The sequence below is a fragment of the Patagioenas fasciata genome, chromosome 7, assembly GCF_037038585.1.
Source record: "Patagioenas fasciata isolate bPatFas1 chromosome 7, bPatFas1.hap1, whole genome shotgun sequence".
In the NCBI taxonomy this organism is placed as follows: domain Eukaryota; kingdom Metazoa; phylum Chordata; class Aves; order Columbiformes; family Columbidae; genus Patagioenas; species Patagioenas fasciata.
The window spans coordinates 37,626,579-37,650,876 of NC_092526.1; the positions used below are offsets into that span (position 1 = coordinate 37,626,579).

The window sequence follows — 24,298 nt, forward strand, 5'->3', positions numbered from 1 at the left end:
CCTTAAATACAGGGAATTTAACATATGGAGTATTAGCTCCTTTGGGAGATGGAAGACCAGCAGAGTTCAAAGCATTAAAGAAACAGTAACCTATGATGCTCAAAAGCATCTCTGGGGCAGTCTTGATCCTCTGTTCAATTATTAATGCTGGTTCCTGCACCATCTTCACCATTGCCTACCTGCACAGGGGTGGGCAGTGACATGACCTGCCCTTCCCAGGCACAATTTGAGATGCACCCCTCGGAAGAGAGCATCCATCCCACTCGGGTTAGGAGGCACCGGGATCCTCCCTTCCCTTGGCGGAGTGAGGAGAGCAGCTTCACTGGATGGGCCATTTCAAAGCCCAAAGGGGAGGGAGGCTCTGCTCCACCTGACTTTTTACGCCGACTCCAGGATGGGTCCAACACTTTGTGGCTGTTTAACAGCAAAACACGTCTCCCCCAGGTCATGCAGAAGAGTGGGACCCTGCTACTGTGGGTGGCTCTCAGCACAGACCCCATTAATAGAATAGTGCTCAACTGAGATGGCTCTAAATCCACATCCAAGCTACATGTCGACCAGAGCAATCAGCATGCCTGCATGGATCCACCAGCTAGAGGAACAGGGCAGGGACATGGCTTCATCAGCAAAACACACTTTTTTCACTCTTTTTTTTTTCTTCCAAGGCCTGTCCTGTCTTCTATGTTGAATGAATCCACCTGGCTTTTGGCCTGGTTTGGGGAACAGTGAATTCTAGGACAAAAATTTCTTTTGTTATCCTGTTAACTTTGCTGTAAAACCCCTCTGCTATTTTATTTCTTATTAGAGAAAACTCCTTTTGAACTCATCGGCCCCTCTAAGGGTGCGATACTGACTGACAGCTGGTTTCTTTTGTCCAGCACTCTCCTTTTAAATTTGGTGTATGTCCTTATCACACAGAATAGACCTCGGTAACCCTCAGTTGTCTTTCAGTTATGCATGGCAGAGACATGTGTGTCCTGCTTCTCACACCAATGCACCCAGAGCCCCCGACCCACAGAGACCAACTCCCCTCATTTCTTTCACGGACAAAGGAAGAAGAAGATGCATAAACTCCCAGTAACTCAGGCAGGGGGGAAGCAGCTGCTGTCAACCTGCAGTGAATGTTCCCCAGGTGTCCCCCAGCACCCCTGGCCCACACAGCTGGATGTGTCACGTACCCATGCAGTTCTCCAGCGGGATGTCAGTGCCCAGCCGAATGTCATCGAGGGCGAGCTCTCCCGAGTGGCTGTTGCGTATGAATCCCTCAAACACAATCTGTGGGAAATCAGGACAGAAATGTCAGTGCTTGCAGTTTGTACAATTAAATGCTTCTTGCATGGAATAAAGACTCGGTGAATCAATGTTCCACCCCTCTGGTCCTTGCACAAATGATGCAAGTAGCATAACACTGATTAACAACAGCAGCAGATTTGGCCCATGGTATTAACTGGGCTATGATTAGAAGAAGGAAGGGAAGGACACAAAATGCACAGCTACATTAACTGTAAAGTGCTGTTCCCATCAACATTACATAAGAAGTATCAAAATGTTGGAGGAGAAGGGTCAATTTATTCCTACTTAATCACACGCAAAATATATTTACAAAAATAAATAGAGTCGTTAGCCTAAGAAGTGCTGAGTGGAGAGACTTGCATTATTTACATAATGATGCTGTTATTTAGTTAATGCCTGTATATTCGCGTTTAACGCACTAAGTAGTCAGCCAGTGCCCATCATTCTTATCTGTAGGCATATTGTGTTTACTGGTATTTTACTGAAAAGTCAAACATACACATGCAAACTAGTCACACAGCTCCAGTGCAAAGCTTTTGCTTTCTATCTCCCTGCCTGCTCTTGAGGGTCCAAATAATTCCCTAGGCCTACATATTTCACAAACATCCCCTCCTCATTTTAGGTGTCTCCTTTCATCCGGGGTGCCTGGGCAGCCCAGACCCACACCTGCCTGCAGGGACACCCTCCTGAAGGACTGTGCAGGGGACAGAGTGTCAGAGGCAGCAGTTTGGAGGGGTCAGTGTCAGCTCTCTGGGTCAGGGCAAGGCTCCCTGCCGGCGTGGTCATAGAAGTGCTGCCTCAAGCCTGCAAATATGCGCTTGGAGGGTGCTAGATGCTGTGCTGATCCTCATTAACAAGTGACAACAGTAGCCCTGGCTCGCTGGCAAGCGGCACACTGCCCAGAAGGGCTAACCACGCCAAAGGCACTCCTGGAAGCAGCCGATCCCCGCGGGGTGCTGGCATGGCGGTGCCAGAGGGGCTCAGGCGGCTGCAATGAGCAGCACAGCTCCCTCCAGCTCATCCCTTCTCTCCCACTGACCTCCTGACAGAGGGATAGGGCCTTGATCCCACAGTGCTGCACCCAGCCCTCTGATCTGGTTTAAGGTATCAGAGAAGTGGGTTCATAAACAAACTCGCATTCCCTTGTCCTTCTCCCATGCCAGCATTTGCAGTCAAGGCTGCATAAGGACTGTTTGCTACCTGCCCTTAAGAGTTGGCTGTACCCCCTTCCCAGTTTCCCACTTCTCCTGGTCACACTACATGATGACCACCAGTTGCTGGGGGGAGAAAATGCACAAAACAAAGTGAAAAAAAATCAAAAAAGGAGAAAAAATATTTGCAAAGTGAGAGAATTGAGGAATATAAAAGGCAACAGGCTGAACAAAGGCCCAAGTCTGTGCAGAAGACAGGCACTCTCTGAATAACAAACAGTGTCGTTTAGTTACTATGGCAACTTGAGAAACACAATGAAAACAGCCACATACCCTAATGATGAATGGGTCTTGGCTCTGAAACACTGAAATAAAGATGCTGGAGATCCCTGCCTGGTCCAGCACACCTTCCCTGAGCATCTTACCCGGTACTCCATGTCGTAGCTCGGCAAGATGATGCGGCCTTCCCTCCACTCCTCCCCTTGGCCCTCCGTGATGACCCACAGCGCCTTGTGCTCCTGACTGGCTTCCCGCCAGACCCGCAGCATCACCCCATTGCTGCCCCACACCTGGTATTGGAAAACCATGCAGACAGCACTCCGGGGCAGATAGATGGTGGGGCTGATGAGCCGGGCACGCTGGCCTTCCCTCCTTCCACTGCTCTGCAGCCGCAGGTAATTCTTGCTTTCTGTTCAAAGAAAACATCATTATTTAGTTTTCTGGGGTCACTTGCAACAAGTGTCTCATCACCATGCATCCCTCACCAGCCACCACCCTCACCAGCAAAACCAGAAAGCGGTAAGCTGAAGATCGATATAATTAGAAGTTAAAGAGCAGCTATGGTCAGAAGAAGTGATGGTACAATGATGACATTGTTGGGGAAGTGTTTATTCTGTTGGGAGCCTGCTCAGCGAACAAGCCCGAGGTGGGTTTTTCTAACTGCTGGTGCTGAAAACTCATCTTGGATGGGGATCTCACGCTGCGTTCATCCTGCCTCTTTTCATCCCCAGTGGTAAATACTCCACAATCAGGGTCTAGCTGACAATTTTGTTTTGAAGATACACACGGCAAAATGAAAGCCTGGCTCTCGTTCTTTCTGTAATGCAGCAAAACAGCCCCTAAAGCACAGCACAGAGGAAAGACGTGGTCCCAGTGAGTGAAATATGCACAGGTGACAAGCGGGTAGCTGCAAACTTGAAGGCAGCTGAAATACATACAGCAGGGGATTCACTTGCTTTAATATTAGATTTTAAATTGTGCCATGCTTTTTGTCAGTCCTCAGGGAGGAGATTTGATACATTTGATATCCCAGGAGAAGTTCAAGGCTGAGACTGGAACTGGAGATACTTGATGTGAATACCAATAGCAGCAAAAGCCCACGGAAACAAATCCCTGGGCCCAACTGATTTGGTCTGGAATCAGTGGTTTCCAGTCCTCTCCGATGAGAAGCCTCCTCAAGGAGCTCCCCATTTGCAGCCTGGATGCCTGAAGTCCCTTAGCACAGACTGAAAGCCAAGCGTGTAGCTGATCTGATCCTTAACTGTCCCCTCCCGTCACAACTGATGGCAGGACATGGTCCCTTGGGATGCTCTGGCTGCAGTGCCCACAGTACAAGGTGACACAAACAGGCAAACAACAGATATTGCTGTATTTTGCATTTCACTCGAGCGGGATGAATGTGCTTGCTCTTGCTACACAGTGGGCAAGTGTCACTGGTGCTTCATGCCACCCTCCTGCAGCCCAGCAGGGTCACCTCTGCCCCAGGACCACACTTAAGGGTCTGTCGCTTCCCTTCCCCACATCTTAGCCTGTCACGCTTGATGGGCAGAGCTGTGAGCAGCAGCTTTGCCTCCTGCTTGCCCTGCTCCCTCTGTGGCTTCAGTGCCCGCAGCAATGGCAGAAGAGCAGCGTCTGCACGGAGAATCTTTGCAAAGCGCTCCTAAAACACCTCCAAAACTTAAACCAGAGAGACTTGAACTTGGAGCCCAGTTGCTGAGCATCAAAAGACGGGTCCCATCCAGAAAACAGCAGCTGACCCTGCTGTTGTTCAGCAATCAGGTGACATCCCAGCCCAAGGGAGATGTATCAGTGGCGAGTTCGTCGCTGCCAGAGAGCTGGGCTGAAACCAACCACCGTGAGCTACACAGCTTTCTAAAATAAATTTAGGACAAGACAGCAGAAAGATTGCCATCGCTCTACTCCTGGGATGTATGATCAAAATATTCCAAAAGCGTATCCACTCCATATGAACTTTCACTGATTTTGCTGCGTGAAGGACAAATCTGTCCCTGACTGGCCACATAAAGAAAGAGCAACATTTGCCAGCAATATTTTCCAGCACCTATGAAATGTACTTGGGCCACCTGGCACTTTATGCCAACAGTGGAAAAAAAACGATGAAAGCATGTTTGCCCACTCCTGCTTGAGTGAATCACTTGAAAAAGTACCATGCCGTTCTCTAATGGAGGAGTGTTCTTGTGATTTACCTCGGAGTGGTAGTGGTGGAGGAGGAGATGTGGGAGATAAACAAGTGGAAGAAGAAAAAAAATAAAAGAATAAGCTGTACTCCATGCATAAGTAGTGATAAAGCATAACAAGTCATGAAGGTCTCCTGAATTAAACCCCTCTTTTTGTAATTCACTACAAACCTCTTTAAAGAAAAACGCAGCAAGACCAAACAAGGTGGAAGAGCAAATCAGACTGTGATCACACAGCTGAAATGATCTCACAGGCAAATCCTTAACAAAAGTATCAGCCAGAATCAAGGATGATCAAATCCTCAAAGTTCAGGACAGACCTCTGGTGCCAGCGTCTAGGCAGCCTGATTGAGCGCAGGGATGGAAGCCACCCTTAGATCCACCCAAAAATTGCAGCTGGCCACAGGGGACTATGTTAATGGTGGAGTTGGGAGACCCCCCACGATCTGCACCCCTCCCTGGGAGCCAGTGGTACCCAGTGTCGCCGCCTCCGCTGCTTCGGCAGGAGAGCCCGTGTGCCTCGGAGCCACAGCCCTGCCGCCGGGGCGACACTGACCTCAGATTTGTTCCCATTCCTATCAGGCTGTGAAATCAAAGAAACGCCTGAAATGCAGCCAAAGCCAACTCCCCCCTGCCTCACAACCACAGAGGCTCTTTCAGAGCTCTCCCAAACCCTGCATCTTGCTGGGCCCACAGAGCTCTCTGGGACCTGCTGGCGATCCCAAGGGCTGTGGAGATGCTCAGCCTTGGGGTGATGGACCCAGCTGCTCCCCTGCAAGTGGCAGAAGGTTTGGGTACCACATGCTCCTGCTAACAGGAGCCTCTGGAATGGAGTGTATGCAGACACGAGTTTCTGTGTCATTTGAAGATGAAATGGCTGGATCACTCTAATGGCTAGCTGGACCTTCTGAAAAGCCCCGCAAATTTGCTGAGACTGACTGAACAAGGGCACTGTGGAGCTAATTGTTGGAACAGCATGTGGGAGCCCGGTGGTTCCAGTAGTCTCTCTGTTTGATACAGTAAATGGAAGCCTTTGGCACAGAAAGCACCTGAAAGGCTGATTTCCCCTGCTAAAACACTTGAAGGGAGCCTTGCAATGATGAGCTGATCAATTCTTCCAGGATCAGAAATGCATTTTAATCTCTTTCCCAGAACTTTGCTTCGCAGCCTCTATTCCAGCTAACACAGCAGCTACATCCCCCACCGAACTGGCACTGGTAGTTCAAAGCGCCGGCTCAAAGAAGGCAGGACAAACCTGCTCAGGCACTTTAACCTACCACTGTTTTTGCAACTGATGCTACAGCATAAATCTCATGGAAGATTTATGTATTATCTAGATGTAGGGAAGCCAGAGGAGCGTGAACACATGACCATCCCCAGCCAGATGATGGCAGAGTTGCTTGTACGTGCATGGCAGCGAGTCCCGGATAAATCACCAGCCGGGCTCTGGGCTCTGCAAACAAACCATCTGGCCAACGCCGTTTCCTCTAGGCGTGCCTGTCCCCTCCTGCTAGCAAGCCATCTGAGAGGACATTAGGGGCAGCGGGGGATGAAGCCTCGCTGTTTGGGTCAGGCTGCAACCACCAGCCACGGCAGTCTCTCTCTTCACAAGGTCAGCCTGCCTGCGTTTGGGTCCTGCACATCTCACCCTCTCTCTCCCAAGAAAAGCACCTTTCCTCATTGCTCTCAGCAGCACATCTGGAGGCTTTCCAGCAAAACATGTCGGGCAGGATGTACACAAGCAATTACTGAGATTTCAGATTCCCTCTGCATTTCCCCCTTGCTGGATATCGTTGAGTTACAGCTGCTGCTCCTATGGAGGATCCACACTGAACTGATGTCCCTCCAAAGGTCACCACACCCTTCATTGCAGAGCTTGTTTCACAGCCACCTCTTGTCAGCTATGTCCCACAGGTGACATATCTCTCTGTTCTGGGCCCTGGGGAGATGTCCCAGACCCTGACATCCTTCTGGGGTGTGTGAGCTCGAGGCTGCATCAGCCTCTGCCTTCCCTGCGCAGATCCCCTCGCAACTGCAGGGTGCTCTGGGAGCAGCAGGATGGCAGCTGCATGAATATGCAGATTGAAATCGGATAGTTATTATATTTTTAATTTTTTTGGCAAATCACGCAAATTCCTCTCAAAAGGCTGCCGCCGTAATTTCAGTGACAGGCCTCTCCTCAATGGCAGACTTTCATTTACGAAGGGAAATCAATCCTCCGTAAAACTAATATTTATATTAACTAGATCACTGCGTCTGCTGGAAAATCCCCTCAATTTTGATTATGTGTTAATTAGCCTGCCAAGTCCTTGCCGTTTCAGTCTCTAAATCAGTCCGTAAAAGGCATAAAACCCCACACCTGCCCAGAACCAAGCCCTCCGCCGGCTCTCCGGAGCCTTTCTAATGGACAGGCCATTACATCCTCTCTCTTAATTAAGGCTCATGTCCTTAACAGTGCCGTATAACCATGAGGCCCACTGCCTCCCCCTGAGAGCACAGGGAGGGCACAGTGTCCCTGACAAACCGAATGCCAATTAGAGCCTGACATTTATGCTAAGTGAGTTGCTTGCCACCGCGCCGTGTCTGCCGCCAGCCTGCCAGGCCCCCTGCGTGCCCCCACACGAAAGGGTTTTTGCAGACCCACCCGCGCCCAGCGCTTGTACACGCACAATTAACGGCATTAACCTGCCCAGCCGGCACTTCTGCCCCACACGCCGCGCACGGCAGCTCACGTGCGCTTCGCCGAACTGGGGTCTGTGGCTCACAGGCTGCCAAGTCAGCGCTGCGAAGCGATGGAGAGCTGCGGATGCTGAGATTTGAGAGACGGCGTCTTGCTTTCCAGAGAGCATTCCAGCTCAGGTTTATAGGCACTGTGTGTCACTGGTGTTTGGGTCCAAAAAGTGACTAATGACTGAGGCAGACAAACAGTGAAGAAATGGGTGAGCCCTGGAGGAATGGGTTCCCCTCTGCCTCCAACCCAGCCCAAGTGAGCGGGAGCTTTGCTGGCAGTGCAGGGACAGGATAGACAATGGCTGTGTCCCTGCTCTCATGAAAGACAGTATGGGCACAAGGATGGCCATGGCTCATGGTCAGGACACTTGCACAGCCCAGCCGATGCTCAGCAAATCTCTCGTGATGTGGGTGCTGCCGTGTCTCAGCTCCACCATGCTGCGGGCAGCCAAGGCACAAGTGGCTTTTTAGGGTTTGCCATCCTCACTGTGCAAATGAGGGTCAGGAAAGGCACATACAGCTCTGCTGAGAGGCAATCTGCACCACGCATGGGGGGAGTGGGGAGAGACACAGCCGGGTATGTGGTCTCCTTCCCACAGCGTCCAGCTGCTCACTCACTGCACAGAAGTGCTTGGCTTTCACGCTACCCCACATGCAAGACTCCTTCCCTACTTCAAAGGGAACGAGATTGACCCTAGAGGTCAAAATGTGTTCCCAAGGCACAAGCCCTGAGAGTAAGTCTCATGAGAGTAAGTGCAGACTCAGTTCAGTCTAGGCCTGCTCCATTAACACCATGAAAACCTTTCTGCTGGTTTGGACAGAGTAGGATCAAGGCCTTCAGGCAGAAGTTCTCATGGATTGCAGGAAAAATATGAAACTTTCCCTTTTAAAGATCCCATGGGAAAGATACAGGAATGGTGAAGGGTCACCATCAGCTTAAAAACAGCTCAACATTTGTTTTCCTTAAAAAATAAGCTCTTATGAAACTTCAGAGCACTACAAACATTCCTCTGCTGGAAAGGCTTTGAAACAAATAAACCTTTCCCTGCAGCGCCTGCAACCCAAATGAGCTGCATTCCTCAAAGCCAGCGAGGCCATGGCCCACAACAGAAGCTCTTGGTGGGTTTTTGCAGCCCAGCCCAAGAGCTATGTGGCCAGCAGAGCTACAAGGTTTAAAACCACTTCCTTTGCTGTGTGCACGTACAGCTGCCAACATCCGAACAACACGGGGTTTACGACGACGCTGCTGGGGCTCTGATCCCGACGCTGTGCTCACCTGAATGAGAAGCAGCGTGTGGTAGAGGTGCAGACCCCACAGTGCTCTTCTAGGACCAGAAGGTATTTACTTACTGACTGTAAGAAAAGGGAAGGGGGAAAAAAATGGGCAAAACACACCAATTCCAGCTTTTCAGTGCTGGATTGTTAGCGTAGCATCACTGAAAGCAATGCAGCCGCACCTACCAGCTATGGATATGACCCAGGATCTTTACACCCTTCAGGATCAAGCCCCCGGTGAAATGCAAAGACAGTGAAGAGTTGAGGTGCCCAACTTACCCACCTAGATTTATTTTCAGGTCATAAGACCTCTATCTGGACACCAATGGTACATTGCCATTGCGTGCAGCAGGACGGGGGGATGAAGCCTCACTGAAACCTGAGCTTGTTGCTCCTTGAAGCTTGCTAGGTGCAGCTAAGGGGAATCTTTCTACGAATGGGAAGCATCTGAAAATCCATAGAGAGAAAAATCCTGGCAATCTCTCATGGGGACATGGAAAAGGGAGCAACAGTATCTTGCAGGCTTGCAAAGGGCAGGGTAACAGCTGGAACCATGCTGGGCTTCTGCTGAGTTGGGCACTTTGGGTCCACTTTCACCAACGGTGTCCCCAGACGTGTAACGGGAGCCTGCTGGAGAGGACGTGGAGCTAATCCGTGGTGTGAAGAGCCCGAGGAACACAAGGCTAAAAAAAGAAATGAAGAGCTGCCTGAAAGAGTATCTTGGAAATAAAAATAGTGGAGTGAGAGTAGTGGGTGTCTTGTCAGTCTCAAGAAGAAGTTCTCCATGCCAAAGATGAGGAGGAATTGCACGCAGCGCATAAGACGAAATCGGGAGATATCTGAGGAATTCAGGCCTGTCTCTCAGCAGACTTTTCTAATCAAGTGCCTCACAGAGGATATTTCACCATGGTCATTTCCTTCCCCCTCTCTCTCACGCAGACTGAGCCAGGGCTCCTCCTTTCATTATTATTTTTTTCCCTTTTAATTTTAATTTTTGTTTTGCTATTTTCAGAAGAAATAGAAATACATCCCACATGGCTCTTAAAGGCACAGCACACTTCCTCGCTACTGTGGAGCAGCCACAGCCTCTAGCCAGAAGCAGCACCTTTAAATCAGAGTAAATTGGGCTCCAGCGGCTTTCAGTTCCCATTAGCTTTTGCCCTGCCCCTAAACCAAGCGCAGCTGCTCTCCTTCACCCAACTGCTCACCCCAGGGTGGGGAATTCACAAGAAAAGACCACCCCGAACAAGGGCTTTTCATTCCTTACTCCCTGGAGTCTGGGGATGAATTTTCTAAGTAGAAACAAAGTGCTGGAGGGAGCACGAGGAAAAGGCAGGGGAAGAATGGAGGAGTGTGAACAAAACAATACTTTGATTCTGTCCCTGCCGACAGCCCAGCATCGCCTTTTCTTCATGTTTCTCGAGCTGCTTTTAAAAGCTGCGTGGGGAGGAAAAAAGCAAACAGTTGTTTCCCTTTGTGTCACATCTTCTTCATTTCTAAGAGCAGGACCAAGGCGAAGCGGCAGTGACGCCTTTGCACGCCGGCCCCTCCGCAGCCCTGTGCCAGGAGGCTGATCCCATGGCAGTGCCAACAACCATCCCTGTGCCTGGTATCTGCTGCTTTTTGCCTCCAGCGCCATGGGCAGCTCACTTCAGCCTCTCTTCTTCTGCCCGTACAGGGCTGGAGCGCCTGCCTGCGCCTCCTCGGTGCTTTGGTGTCTGGTGCCACACAGCACCCTACTGGAGAGTTCAGCGATGAGGCTTTGAAATTCATAACTAACCAAGGAAGAGAAGAAAGGGTAGAAAAAAGGTAAAAAGCAGAACTGTGGGCTGGGTGGAGGCAGCACCAGCCTCTTCCAGGCTGTGCATGTGTGCCAAGCGCACACACGCGTGCGCACACACAGCCAAGTCTTCTAAGAAACTATGGCCGACTAATTGTAGGGAGGCTCGGGGGAGAGGAAATGAAATGAAAAATTGAGTCTGAGTTATAAAAATAAGTAATTTTTATCCTACTTGCAGGAGGCTTATATTAATTAAACATTATTACAGCGAATGAGATGGGGAGGGTTATTAAGTCTGGGGCTGGCTGTAAGTGTTCTCTCCTGTTGCCCGAGGCTCCGCTGAGCTCCAGATATTAATCTTCTAAAGCACTCAAATGCTGAAGAGATAAACACTTGAAATATGAAAATGTTTTTCTCCATAGCAGACACTGTGACCCTATGTCACACCAAAGAATTTGTCAGGTGTCCATACAGGCTGCACTTACAGCATTACCGTGTCTCTTAGAAAAATGCCGGGCACCTCAGGAGCTACAGAGAGAAATGATGTGTGCATTTGTGTGGGGGTGATTTGTGTGTGGAGATGTAGCAGATTCTCCTCTTCCCATATGTTTCTAGAATACATATTTTCCTCTTTAGCACTGCCTACCAGGTGTTGGCTGCATGGCTTTCCAACTGGCTGGCGGCACTGCCAATCTGGCCAGCGCCTCTGCCAGGTGGCTAACAGGTTCGCCCCAATGTTTGCATCTCCAGACTCAACCTTCCCAGGGGGAGGGCGGGGAGGAGCGTGGCATCCAGAGCTGGAGTCACCAGGCATCAGAGCAGAGCTGAATCCAGGTAAGATCAGCCAGCTCTCCCTCGGGGAGCCTTGAGTTTCATAAACAATGACAGACAGTGCAGAGAAGCGATGTTACCGTGATGTAATCTAGCGTTAAAAGGAAACTGGCAAATGTTCTTTGTGCCACCCGTGCCACAAAGCCAACGAGGGTAAGGAAAGGGCACTAGTCCCGGGGTGAGTTCCAAGATGTGAAGCTGAAGAACTTGATCTATCATCAACCATGCTGCCAGAGGCGGGCTCCCTTCCAGCCCATGCCAGCACATCTCAGTGAGGTCCTCCATAAATTAGGCTCTGCCACACCCATGCAAATCTTCTGCTTCCAAAGCACAGAAGAGGAAAAGAGCAAAAGTCAAACAGAGAGAAGCTGGCATATTTCCGCATTCTTAGGGCTTAGCTCATCCTTCACTTGGAGGAGGCTGAAATCCAGCCTGTGCAAGCCCAGAGTGCAGAATAGCTGAAGCCTATAGGCAATCCGAGCAACATATGGAAGGAAGAAATGCATCTCTAACAAAAGGGAAAATGCATTCTGGGGAAAAAACCACTGGGTCCTACAGAAGACAACTGGATCAGGATGTGGAACAAAGCCCAGACTAACCTACACGGTCACAGGGGATTCAAAGCCCAGCATCCAATTCAAGGCTATCTCAAGAGGACAGTTAGTATAATTCAGTGCCAGTGGTCATAGTCTTATAAATAAGTCATGAATCCATTAAGCAAAGCATCTGAAGGATTCCACAAAAGACAACGTTCAGTTCTGCGCAGCCTTCACAACTCTTGATAGCTGCACAATAATCAGTCACACTGTTCACACAGAGAGAACCGAATCAGCTCCCTCTTCCCTGCTTTGGTGTGGTATTAACCATCTTACCAGGCACAGTCTCAGGGCTTGGTTCAGAGTTGCCAATCCAGGTGCTTGTAGGCTGAAAAGACCACGTATAACCCATTGCTAAGTCGTGTGACCAACCACAGAGGTCTTCAGGGAGATCAAAGTTGCAGTTGAAGTTCACAGGGAGATGGAAATCTTATAAAAAGAAATAGAAGCAAAATAAAGTTGGATTAAAAAAATAACCTACCCATGAAGGGTTGCTATTAAAAACCAACCCAAAACTAAAATAGCTGGCAAGACATAAATACTGAAGAAAGCATGAAATCTCACTCACACTGATGCTTTTAACCTATCTCACATTTCGTCAGCTCCAGGGATCAGCCTTAAGTTCTGCATCATCAAAATGCTCACACCATGTCCTGCAACTAATCCACCAAACTAAGCAAATATAAAAGCAAGTACCAAATGCTTCCAGACTCTAATCAGCACCTTCTCTTCATCCCCTAGAGCGGTCAAATATTAAATGCCTTCTTAAATGTCAAGGAAGAGAGCTTCCTGAGTGCCCTGTGCTCATCAGTTCCTGCTCTGGCTCCTAAAGAAGAATCTCAAGTGCTCCAAAAACCCAGCTCCTGAGTGACAGATCGAGCCACTTGCACCAGACGGGAGCTGTCTGTCAACATGGAGAGCTGTCACTCACCGCTTCCTACCTTCTCATGGAAATGCTACCAGGGGAAACGTGGGGCCACCATGAGCTCAAGCTTTTGGATTCTGAGCGAAAGGAGCCAGCCTCTATTTCTAGTTCCGCTATGGACTCACCACATGGTCTTTGAGCGAGGCATTTAACTTTTCATCTGTGAAACAGAAGCAGAGCTAATTCCCCTGTGTCAACGGCTTTAAAAGCTTTGGAGAGCCTGCAGAGACAGGTCTGTGGGCAGGAGGACCCATGCCAGGGGCTGCATGAAGCCACCAGGCAGCTGCTGGCTCCTTTGGTTGGGGAAGCACCGTAAGGTGCGGAGGCAGCAGAAATGGTCTGAGACCATCCCAAGCACTCAGCAGACACGCACGTCAGAGCCCAGTTATAGGCTGGGTTTTTCCTGAACAAAGAGGAAGCTTTAAATCACAGTGCCCACCAAGTGAGCGATAGCCAGAAGGAGGTGAGTGACTCAGGCGATAGGCATCAGGGGAACTTTGCTGCAAGGGGCAGAAGGTTTTCTTTACACGCTCCCACTTCAAAATAAAACAATACAGATCATGGATCCTTTTATTCCAATCTAATCTCATACCCTGGAGAGCAGCATTGTTTCTGTTTGGCTGTCATAAATCTGATTGTCCAGAGAAACACACTCATTGTTTATGAGAATGAAAACTGTTGCTAAATCTGAGGGAAGCTGACAGGGAGGCTGGTTCCACGCTCCATGGCAAACTCCGCTCACTCTCTTGCCCTGGACTGCACCCAGGAATCGTGTTGTTGCAGAGACTATTACTGGCCTAAATTTCCTCTCGGCAGTTTCCCAAGTGCCTCAATGGTAGAAGGGTTGCACAGGCACGTAACTGAGGCAAAGCAATGAGAATCAGGCCCTTCGAGCTACTTCTGCAACTCACATTTCCAGAACTGAACTACAGCAGAATCCCGATGGGAGGTGTGAAAAGCCAATTAACGTTCTTTTAAAAATTTATTTATTTTAAAACCCATTAATTTTTCCTCCAGGACTGGAAGCTGAACTGACAGAAGTCCTAGGAGCTATCTCAAAGGACAGCTTTTCCTCCTGAGATTTCTGGTTGAAAGTCCTTGTGTAAATGCCCCAGGCTCTGTTTTCGTGCATCTCCTGCACACTGTGCTGTACAACTAATCCTGCACTGCTCTGCTGTCTTGTATAGCCAGACACCACAGACGCCAAACCATTCCCTGTACATCTGACAGCCACCTAGGACCAGGAGGACAAACTCTTGCCTAGAGTTAGTGTTCCCCCCTCTCTGCTGCCTGCAAAAGGAGCCCAGACTGTCCTCCTAAATTTTAAGCAGCTGATATTAGGGAAGATGTTTTTTAACAGATAGACAGGTGTTCGGGACATCAGCCTTCTCTACACGTTGCGATTTACCTGTGCAGTTGTGACCTCTTCTAAAGGAGTCCTGCATACCAGGCAGTTTGAATCACCTTCTGAATTTACAACACCCAGCCAAGGGGATCTGGAATGGAGGTGGCTCTAAACAGGGCACTAACTGAGTTTCTCCAGGTCACGTAAGGAACCTGAGAGAGCAGCTCTTCAAGTTTCATGCTGTAGGGACTGAATTAGGTCCTATCTCTTGCTCTCGCATCCTTCCTTGATATAACTTATCAGATTTTGGCAGGTTTTGTTTGGGTGTTTTTTTTATCTTGCCCTATCACTAATAATATTACTTTGAGCTTTCCAGGAATACGATCCATGTATAGGAGCTAATGGGAAGATAAGAGTATTTCCTTAGCTCTTAACCCATCATTTATTGAGACAAAGATGTGCTGCTCTGATACATACCCTCCTCTTCTCCACAGCTATCACCACACTCAGTTGCTTCTTCATCAGTTGGGTATGGGGTGGTGGTCTCTTCGCTCTTCAAAGTGGGCACCAGCGTCTCTGCGGTGGGCTTTACATCTGGAAAAAAGGGAGCAGGGATGCTATTTGCGATAGACAGCACAAAAAGACCAGGTAGGAGGAAACAAAGCAAAAAATACTTTTCTCTTGTTCTTATAATGGCAGGAAGAGATAGAACAAGAATACCATGAAATTTCCACGTGCTACAAATGTCAGCGTGGTTTGAACTTCAAGTGAACTGGCTGTTTCCATATGGGAGTTGCTTTGATTTAGAGTTCCCATTGGACAAGGCTCTCCTCTAGACATACATGCTGCTTTTTCTTCTTAATTTCTTAATCTACACTGGTGCTGGCAATCCGCTTAGCTGTCATTACTGGATAAGAGAGATCACAGGCAGAACGTCTTTTTCTTTCGTAAATGCATACGACACGTTAAAAAACACACACACAACATTCCCACCAATTCTGCCAATTTATAAAACGAGTCACTCAAACCCAGGAATGACGTAACCACCAGCGGGCCCAGCGGATCCGCCAGCGCGCTGCTCGCTGCAGAAAGCATCTGGTTTCACACTCCGGCTCCTGACTGCACTTTCAAAGGGTCTCCGTCCAATTTCCCTCTCTCCAACGTGGTCCGTGTGAAACAACCTCCAAGCAGGTGTCAGGGGAAATTTAAGCAAGAAAGGGAAGGATATTAAGATCAGCAGTAAACGACATCAGGTTCCAGCCATCTCTCCTTTTACGGGTGCGTTAACTGGAGCACCGCAGGCTTGATTCTCTCCCCTTTGAAAACGACGCTGCTTCGCTCCATCATGTGTGATTGTGTTTCTTTGTCGGCACCCTTCAGGATATCATTTAATAAAGCTGGAAGCGGGAGGAAATGGCTAAATACATTGAATATTTTCCACGGGCTCCTTTTTGCCCTTTTATTTTCCTGTTATTAAACATGTTGCACATAAACTCTCAGGGTTTTTTGTTTGTTTTTTTGTTTTTTTTGTTTTTTTTTTCCTGTGGCTGTCTTTTTGTCAGGATAAAATACAAAATAACCTCAAAGTCTTTTAATTTTTAAGTTCAAATTTGTTACAACCCCATAAAACTCCAAACGCAACCAAGAAGCAAATTGCGAGCAGCCAGGCACAGAAAAACGTCATAAAAAAAGAAAAGAAAAAAATAAAGCAGCAGGTGAAGGCAACATATCAAAAGCTGTAAGTTATTTAGAGCTGGTACGTTTTTATGTTGTTGTTCTTGTATATTGAGATTTATAGCTGAAATGTGACAATGTGGAAGGACCTTGAAAGCCAAGTCCCATACGGGACACAGATGCCGAGCGGATGTAAATCAACAGCGTCGCAGTGCCACGGACAAGCCGCAGAAATATATCTTGAAAAATCAGTTACCATGGCAGAGCCGCAACATGATGGTTACAAGAGATAATGAAAATAGCAGGGAGGACAACGTGATGTGTGAAATGGAAAGTGAAAAAGAGAGGTCTTGCTTGCTTGCTTTCTCCCTCCCTGGCCCAGCAAGTGTCTGTGCAACTGGTGGTAACTGCTGATCAAAATGCAAAGTCACTAAGTAATTGAAAACAGATGTTTGGAACTTCAAAGGAGAGAAAACCAGCTGCAAGTGAACATTCATCAATCTCCACTCTTCAGAGGAAAAAATCTGGCAGGTCTTTGAAAGAAACCAATTGCTGACTCCCTGCTTCCCAATTTTTGAGCTACTAGCCAACTAGTTTGTGAGCCCAGCTGCTGTTAGGTTACCTGTTGGACTCAGTAATTAAGACGCTCATTGCTACTAAGAAATATACACAGGTAGGCAGGGTACACATGGCATAGATCCTCACTTGAATATGTTTTCAATCAGCTTGTTTTAATCCATCTCTTAATCTTGTTCGCGAGTAAGTGCAATTGCCTGGGTTTTCAGAGCTGGTTCTGGAATGTGCCAGGGTCCTCCCAGCAAAGGAGGGCTCTATCTTGGCATTGCCAGGGACCGCTGCATGTAGCCAGCCGGGATTTAGCACGCAGATAATGCCATGGGCTATCTCTGCTCCCCAGGTTGCATCAGCGGTATAAACACTTTTTTATAACATGGCGAATCCACAAGATTACAAGCCCTGCTCTGATTACAAAGTGGAATGCCTGTAGATCAATAAAGCTACGAATATTTATGACTTGGCAGTTGAGTTTTAAACATTACAATGTGCAAATGATTAGACAGCCACACTGGGAAATGACCATAAAGCACCCTACCTGGAAAAAACATGGGCTGTTGCTGCTGATACTGAAACAGAACATGGACATAGCTGTAAAAGAAAATTCAGACCAAAAATAGCAGAAGTTGAGGATGCCACACCCCTCTTATTCTCTAATTTGGAGGAGTGCAATGGACGGGCTGACACATTCATGGTCAGAGGTCTTGTGTGACTATCTCCCTTTGTGGACATCCCAAAGATGTTGTAATCTAATCTTGATTTAAAGTTTAGATCACTTAAAATGGATTCCCAGTCCAGGGTGAGATTTGCCATTGACTTCAAAGGTGACAAATTATCGTTATTAATTGTGTGTACGTGTGTTCTGTGATTTGCTGTTAAGTGTTTGTAATGTATCTCACAGCACATCACAGGAGGAAAGAGAAGCAAAGACTCTGCAAAACGGTGGAAAAAAGCTCTGTGCCTTTTAAGCTCCTAGAATGGGAATTCTTACAAGAAAATGCCTTCCACAGATGTGTTTATAAAATGGAAGTCCTACCTCTTTATCACTGACATCTGGATGCCAGATTCAGATTTAAGAAGATTATTAAAAAATAAAATAGATTAAAAAAAGGGACAACTAGCCCCTGGCACTGAAAAGCTAGCATCAGACACAATGAGCTGTTGGGTGCATTTCTGGCTTTTGGGAATAAAACTATGGAGCAATCAATCACCATCAAGCCTTAGGAGGGTCAGAAGCACATCTCCCCTGATCCCAGTGAGTGTGTTAGACAGTTTTCACCTCTGTATTAAAAGTAACGGTGGCTGCAAGGCATATTGCTTGTGAAAAACAGGTGGGCAAAGGCAAACAAACTTCCCTGGTCTTAGAGATGTTGTAGAGATGCCACAGGGTTAACTTCCCAACCTTTGCTTCAAAAGGATTTCCACATGGGGTTCAGTGAGAGAGGAACTGTTGTTTTTACAGCAAGACGTTATTGTGGCACCTCAAGATATCTGTACTGCTCACTGCACCCCTCTTCTGCACTTCTGCTTCTCTTCCTACTTTTTGTCTTTATCCATTTGGATTCAAAAGCTCAAATGTGGCCCCAATGGAGCAGGTGGGCAGAGACACAGGGGCTCCTACCTGTCCAGTCACAGCCCAGCACCTCCAGTCGCATTCCTATTCCTGCTGGGGACCACCTCTCCGGGTGCACTCGGACATACTGGGCAGGAACAGGATCAAACCTCCGGACTTCAGGGATGTCGTAGTGGATGTTGCCTTCAAAAATCTACAGAGACAGAGAGAAAGAGGAGGCAAGTGATGTGTGCATCCCACATGCTCTCCAACAGGCCTGATAATTCGGGTCTGGCAGGACAGTGCTGTGGTTTGAAATAGTTTAGCTGTCCGACTCCGGGCCACTGAGTCAAGCTGAGCAGAAAATGCATTGATTTTACTCAGTTTCCAGAGGACCAGACAGGCTGTTTCTAAGAACCTTGCACAATCCCTCCTGGCCTCTGCTTTATATCCAGGGGTCAGATTTCGAACAAAGCCACGCCTGGGGAACATCCACTAACTTCACATATAAATAAAATCAGATTTGTCCTTTGGCAAATAAAGAAGCTACTGCATGTTCTAGGATAGTGTAAACGCTCAGTTTTCCTCGCAGTCCAAGTACTGCTGCTTTTCAGCTTACACGCACAAACTGAGGTCTGTGGGGAATAAACAGAGGGCTATAGATAGCATCAGACCTTCTAAAAGTCATTTGTAAGATCAGGAAAAATTAAAACTTACTTGAATTTTCAGAAGCAGATGATTTTGCATAAAAAGAGAACAGGCGGTAGCTGGGAATGAATTTATTTCTCAAGCTCATTGCCACTCCCATGCTGTTAAGCAGAAAGATTATGGGGAATTCCAACGATATGAGCAAAACACAGGGAATTTCAGGCTCACATCAGTGTGGCAAAAGGGACTTTAGATACAGAAAATCCCCCAAAGAGAAGTTGTGATTCATCTCCCTCTTCCAGAGGTGCAAGCCACAACCTCAATACTTGTCCCCTTAAGGTATGTAATTAGTTTGTGTGAAACATAATTGAACACACCACCTTGTGGGCTCTGACCCGCAGGAGTTTCAAGAAACATAAGGTGATGGCCATGTCCCTGGTCTGCTCCACAATTGTCATCCCTGGGGCAAGGTGGAACCTACACCCTCTAGAACATCTTAGGAGAAAGGACCAGGTGACAAAACCTGGGATTCCATGGTGACAACCCAATCTCCCAAGGTCTCTGTGAGGAGAAACAGCTGATTTCCTAAGACCCCACCAGGCAGACTGAAGATAGCCAGAAACATATCACATTTTGCAGCTGCTCCAGGCAGTGCCTACCTTGGCTTGCATCGTTTTGGGGTCCTGGATGAAGTCCCAGTCCTTTCCATTCATGCTGTAGGCCACCTTAAACTTCTTCACGAAAGAGCGGGACTCGGTGGTGGTCACGCTGTCCCCTCCACGAGCCCCCTGGATAATGACGCCTTTGACATTCTTCGGGACGCCGAGATCCACCTGCAGCCACTCCTCCCCGGGCTGGGCTTGTGGGACGTGGGGAAACCAGCCTGAGCGGCTGCTCACCAGGCGGGCCATGCTGGGAGACCAGTCGTAGCCTCGGATGGAAGAGGCCGAGATCTGCGAGTCAGGGATGAGGCCGGAAAGCATTCCCAGCAAGTTGGAGCAGGGCGAATCTGCAGGGGAGGAAATGGCATGAACAGCCGGGGCGGTTGAAGGGAGCACTCGTGGTTTTTCCTGCAGGTTTAAGCTCTGGGCTCTAAAGCAGCACCAGTGCTGGATGCTTCCCCTTTATCTCTGTGACCTGGGTGCCTGTCCCCACAAGCACATCCCTTGGGATGGGTGTCTCCGTGCTTCTCACACTGTCACCATGGCATGTGGGGGACAGCACCCTGGGAGAGGCTGCCCGAGGGACAGAGAGGAGGGGACCCTCACCGGTGATGCGGCAGCCATACAGCTCCAGCCTCAGGGCGATGCCGTTGTGCCAGCTCTGGGGACGGATGCGCACGAAGCGTGTGAGCACCGGGCTGTGGATCTTGTTGAGAACGACCTCCGTGGCATCCTCGTTGGCCTGAAATGTCTGCAAGGGAGAAGGGGCACAAATATGGTTACATCCTCTCCAGGAAGAAAGAAATAACCAGATGGGCAGTAGAGATAATCTCAGCAGGGAGAATATGGTGGGCTGAACCGCTGGGAGGACAGCATGGTGGATAGACTCGCTCATCAGGCAGGAGCCCTAGGAGCTTGCTGTCCTGCCTCTCACAGCACCCCAAGGCTCCTCAGACTACCAAGCCAGAGCTGCTCCGAGCTAGCCCCTCAACCTAGAGCTGCTCCAATGCAAAAGGCCAGATGTCCCCAGATGCTGAGTGAGATCTTGCCTCCCCTCTGCAGGTAAACAGGCTGACATTCTCACACATCCTCGCACCAAGATCGGCCAGGAAACACCGCGTGCAAGCAGCAGCATGACCAGGGAGGACGCTGTCTCTGCCTGGGGCGATGAGCCGCCATCCCGGGCAGCTCCTCGCTCCTGTCTCTCTGGCGCACACGCAGCCTGCCACAGAGACAGCTTTTCCAGGGAGTTTACGATCCAACATGATATGAAAGGGCTGTGACCTTACCAGATGGCCATAATCAATAACTACCAGATGGACGTTAGATCCACCTCTTCTTCCCATTATTTTAATAGGTTGGACCAGGACTGGATACTTGTGTTTTAGTTTCAGGCTGCAGAGCCATAGCAGGGGAGGGAGAAAAGCAAGACTACCCAAACTGAGGGTAATTTTCAACCATTTCTCTGCCCCCAGCATAAAGCCCTAAAGCTCACAGACTGAGGCTGCAGGCATTGCTCACTTTCCCCTACAAGGATGCAGGCTCTCAGGACAGGGCTAGAGCATCCACCGATCTCAGTCAGCAGCCACATTCGCACTGAGATGTTGTCTGGGCTCTTCTGCACATGCCGTGCTAAGCACAGAAGTTCCCACTAAGATTATCTCAGAGCAAAGCAGGAAAGCGTAATCTCCGGCACCGATCTCCTGTCGGAGGTAAGAGTCAAACAATCCGACTGCAGATCCCTGTGATGCAGGGCAGAAAAAGGGATGAGGCCGTATCCTGGCCTCTCGCCTTGAATAGCGGTTAAGGAGCATTTTATAAGCCTCTCACAGCTCCAGGTCTGCAGACGGCACGTGCTAAGTCTCTTCTCCCTGGATCCAGGGTGCAGCGGGTGTTTGCAGAGGGGCTCAGTGGCTGTACAGGGCTGCCCCGTGCATCATCCTCCTGCCAGGGCAGGGAGCAGCCACCTCACAGCCGGCCCCGGCTGCAAATCCAGCTGGTAATTGGGATTTGGGGTTGGTGTGAACTTGAGCAGAAATGCTAATCTGGAGAATATACATCATGCTGCTACCGTTTAGCAACACAGCATGGTTTATGTGTTTTTAATATCCTATTTTATCCTGTCTGACCCTACTTCCCATCCTTTTCCTCGCTCAGCAGACACCAAATACCCTTTTTTCCAGCAGGAGGGCTATAAGAAGAGTGGTTGCTGTGTAGCACTCTCCAGGCACAAGTGTGTGTATCTATCTTGTAAACCAGTGGGAACACACACGCATACACACACAGGCTGAAAGGACATATTTCCACACCGCAGCAAAGCCTCCAGCTTTATGTCAACACAGAAGCTGACACACAACACCTTACCTCTGAACCCAACACCGGAGGACAGGAAACGTTTATCTGAGCCGATGCGACAATTTTAGCACAAGGAGCAGCACGTCAGGTCAGCGCAAAGGTCCCTCTGTCCCAGGGGGTGGCTCCCAATGGTGGCCCCAGCAGATGTCTGGGGGCAACAACCCCCAGGGGAGTTTTCTCCTGGCAACCTCTCTACGCTTCCCACCATCAGCACTTTGAAGACTCCATGAGCCAAAGGTTGCATATGGACCAGCATGTTTAACAGTTACTGATGAGGTTTGCTGCTCTTTTTGGTTTAACATATTCCCAGTTTTGTTCTTTTTTAGCTCGCTTCACACATATGAGCATCAGGGACCACAGAATCCAAATTTACACCAGCATAATTTGTTGCTGACTTCTGCAAAGTCAAGCTTGACAGAAAGCAGAAGCAGGACCGAGCCCAAAAACTTTATCACTACCACATGCATTGCTGAAAGCTTCTCTTACATGACCTTAGTCCCAAACACCTGCTTCCAAGGAGAACAACCTCAATTCTGCTTTACGTTTGGGGTCCAGTAATTTCCTCAGACTAGATCACATCCAATAAGCCACGTAACCCTGAATCGGGGCCTTGACGCTCCGGCCTGCCAGTCTGGGAGGGCAGAAATGGCACCTTCCAGGTCCAGTATCAGCTGCAGTGGCAGGATCTGCTCCAGCGAACCTTGTTTCTGAAAAGCACCAACTGATCAGAGCAAGTTGTTGCTTCGCACCCTGTTCAGTGTGACAGAGAGGGGCCATGTTCAGAGGGCAGGTGCTCAGTGCTGTTGGAGAAGCGGGGTCCTCCTGCCTTCCAGCCTTGTCCCAAATGGAAAGGCATTGTGAGCCCACAGGTCCCGATGCCGTGACCAGGGTTGGGCCCCAAGCGCATGGTTTGTCTGCACTGAAAACACCGACCCCAGAGCCCGACCACACCGTGGAGAGTCCCACTGACTTCAACAGGCTCTGCATCCTGCCTCAAATTAGCACTCACGGCATGGGAAGAACTAGCAGGAAAATGTGTGAAATCGGGAGCGCCAAGAAAGCAAAGATTTCTTCCCCCCTTACCAAAATAGAACATTGCTATTCCTCCCATCCTAGCTGCTTCCCATCCCACTCAGCACATATTTTGAGCCAAGTCTTTGAATGGTGTAAATCAACATATCGGCATCGAAGTATAAGAAGTCACAGTAATTTACACCAGCAGAAAAAAAAATCTGGCTGTGATCTAGGGAGACAGATACACACTCAGCAGAGGGCACACACACACACACGTGCACGCACACACGCTGAAGAGTGACAGAGCCAGAAGACGAATGGGAAAACCATTAACAAATTAAAAGCACCTTCCAAGAAGCAGTCAAGGGAAATCATTTCCACTGCCGCATCAAAAATCTGCCCATCACCTCCCCATATACTTTATGTTTACTTCCGTTTTAGTCCAGTCGGCAGGTCTACATGTAAAATTAAATTGATAATCAATGAGAGCTGACCTGCCTAATTAATTTCCTGCAGAAAGCAAATGGTGGGAGATGATGTCTAGGCTAGAGGAGGACCGGGCAGATTTTCCATGTGCACACACATGCAGGCGCCACACCAACACTTACAAGTTGTATTTCTGACATGCTGGCACTGCCACAGGGTGATGGGGGTATTTAAGAAGCTGCATTAGTTCCAGTGAGTATGGGAATTGTGCCAATGGCAGTTTGGAGTGAAGAGAGAGAAGGACAGGGAGACAAAAAGCGCCGTGAAGTCAAAGAGGCAGTGAGTCAGAGAGTCGACCTCTCTCCCACTTTATTTATTGTGCTGTTTGGCCACTACGCAACTTCTTGGGGAGCTAAAGAAAGTGGCTGGGGGAGGCAGAGGAGAAGGCCAAGGATGGCAGCAGCCCTGCCTTCATCCATATGTATGTGTCTCTCTAGACCCACTAGATTTACTGCAGGATTATGTTACTCCCGTGGAGACAGAGCCCTGGAACAGAGCATGCTAACAGGATTAGGGCTTCAGGATTTTGACAGAGAAGCATGAAGGAGAAAATTAGGGGAGATTATTTTCCTTGTCAGATAGGGAAGGCATAAAATGGGGCATGTTTGATGGTGGGAGGATTCTGGCTTGAGTGGAGGGTAGATAGCTCTGGATTTATTAAATCCAGGAACAAGGAGGTAAAAGAAAAATGATACTTGGCAAGACTCAGTGAATCACAGCCATCTGGGCAAGGCACAGCGTGCAGGGCTGGGCTTGCCAGCACCGTGTCTTTGAGAGGCTCCACTCAGATCCAGGAGTCACCAGGGACACAAGTGGCACTCTGTTAGCCTGCAAAGGAGATATCAGGCCCAGAAGTACAGAGCTGTAGCCTTGCTAGGAAATCCAGGGCTGTAAATCTCCCCTGGTACTGCAGGAAGGGTGAATGCACAGG

At 48.8% G+C, this 24,298-nt stretch overlaps 1 protein-coding gene across 8 annotated transcripts in view; it reads right to left on the reverse strand.

The window, feature by feature from the left end:
- NRP2 (neuropilin 2) overlaps positions 1 to 24,298 on the reverse strand; it is an 82,430-nt gene that overhangs the window by 19,491 nt on the left and 38,641 nt on the right. For 6 of the 8 annotated variants that reach the window (XM_065841314.2, XM_065841312.2, XM_065841315.2 and 3 more), the window contains exons 8-14: positions 20,119 to 20,263; positions 19,510 to 19,859; positions 18,272 to 18,416; positions 14,881 to 14,997; positions 12,410 to 12,562; positions 2,870 to 3,132; positions 1,179 to 1,275 (exon numbers count right to left, since the gene is read on the reverse strand). In XM_065841314.2, coding sequence (XP_065697386.1) covers positions 1,179 to 1,275; positions 2,870 to 3,132; positions 12,410 to 12,562; positions 14,881 to 14,997; positions 18,272 to 18,416; positions 19,510 to 19,859; positions 20,119 to 20,263 — 1,270 coding nt within the window. The remainder of the gene's footprint in view (positions 1 to 1,178; positions 1,276 to 2,869; positions 3,133 to 12,409; positions 12,563 to 14,880; positions 14,998 to 18,271; positions 18,417 to 19,509; positions 19,860 to 20,118; positions 20,264 to 24,298) is intronic. The other 2 variants (XM_065841318.2, XM_065841319.2) reach the window with 1 other exon arrangement.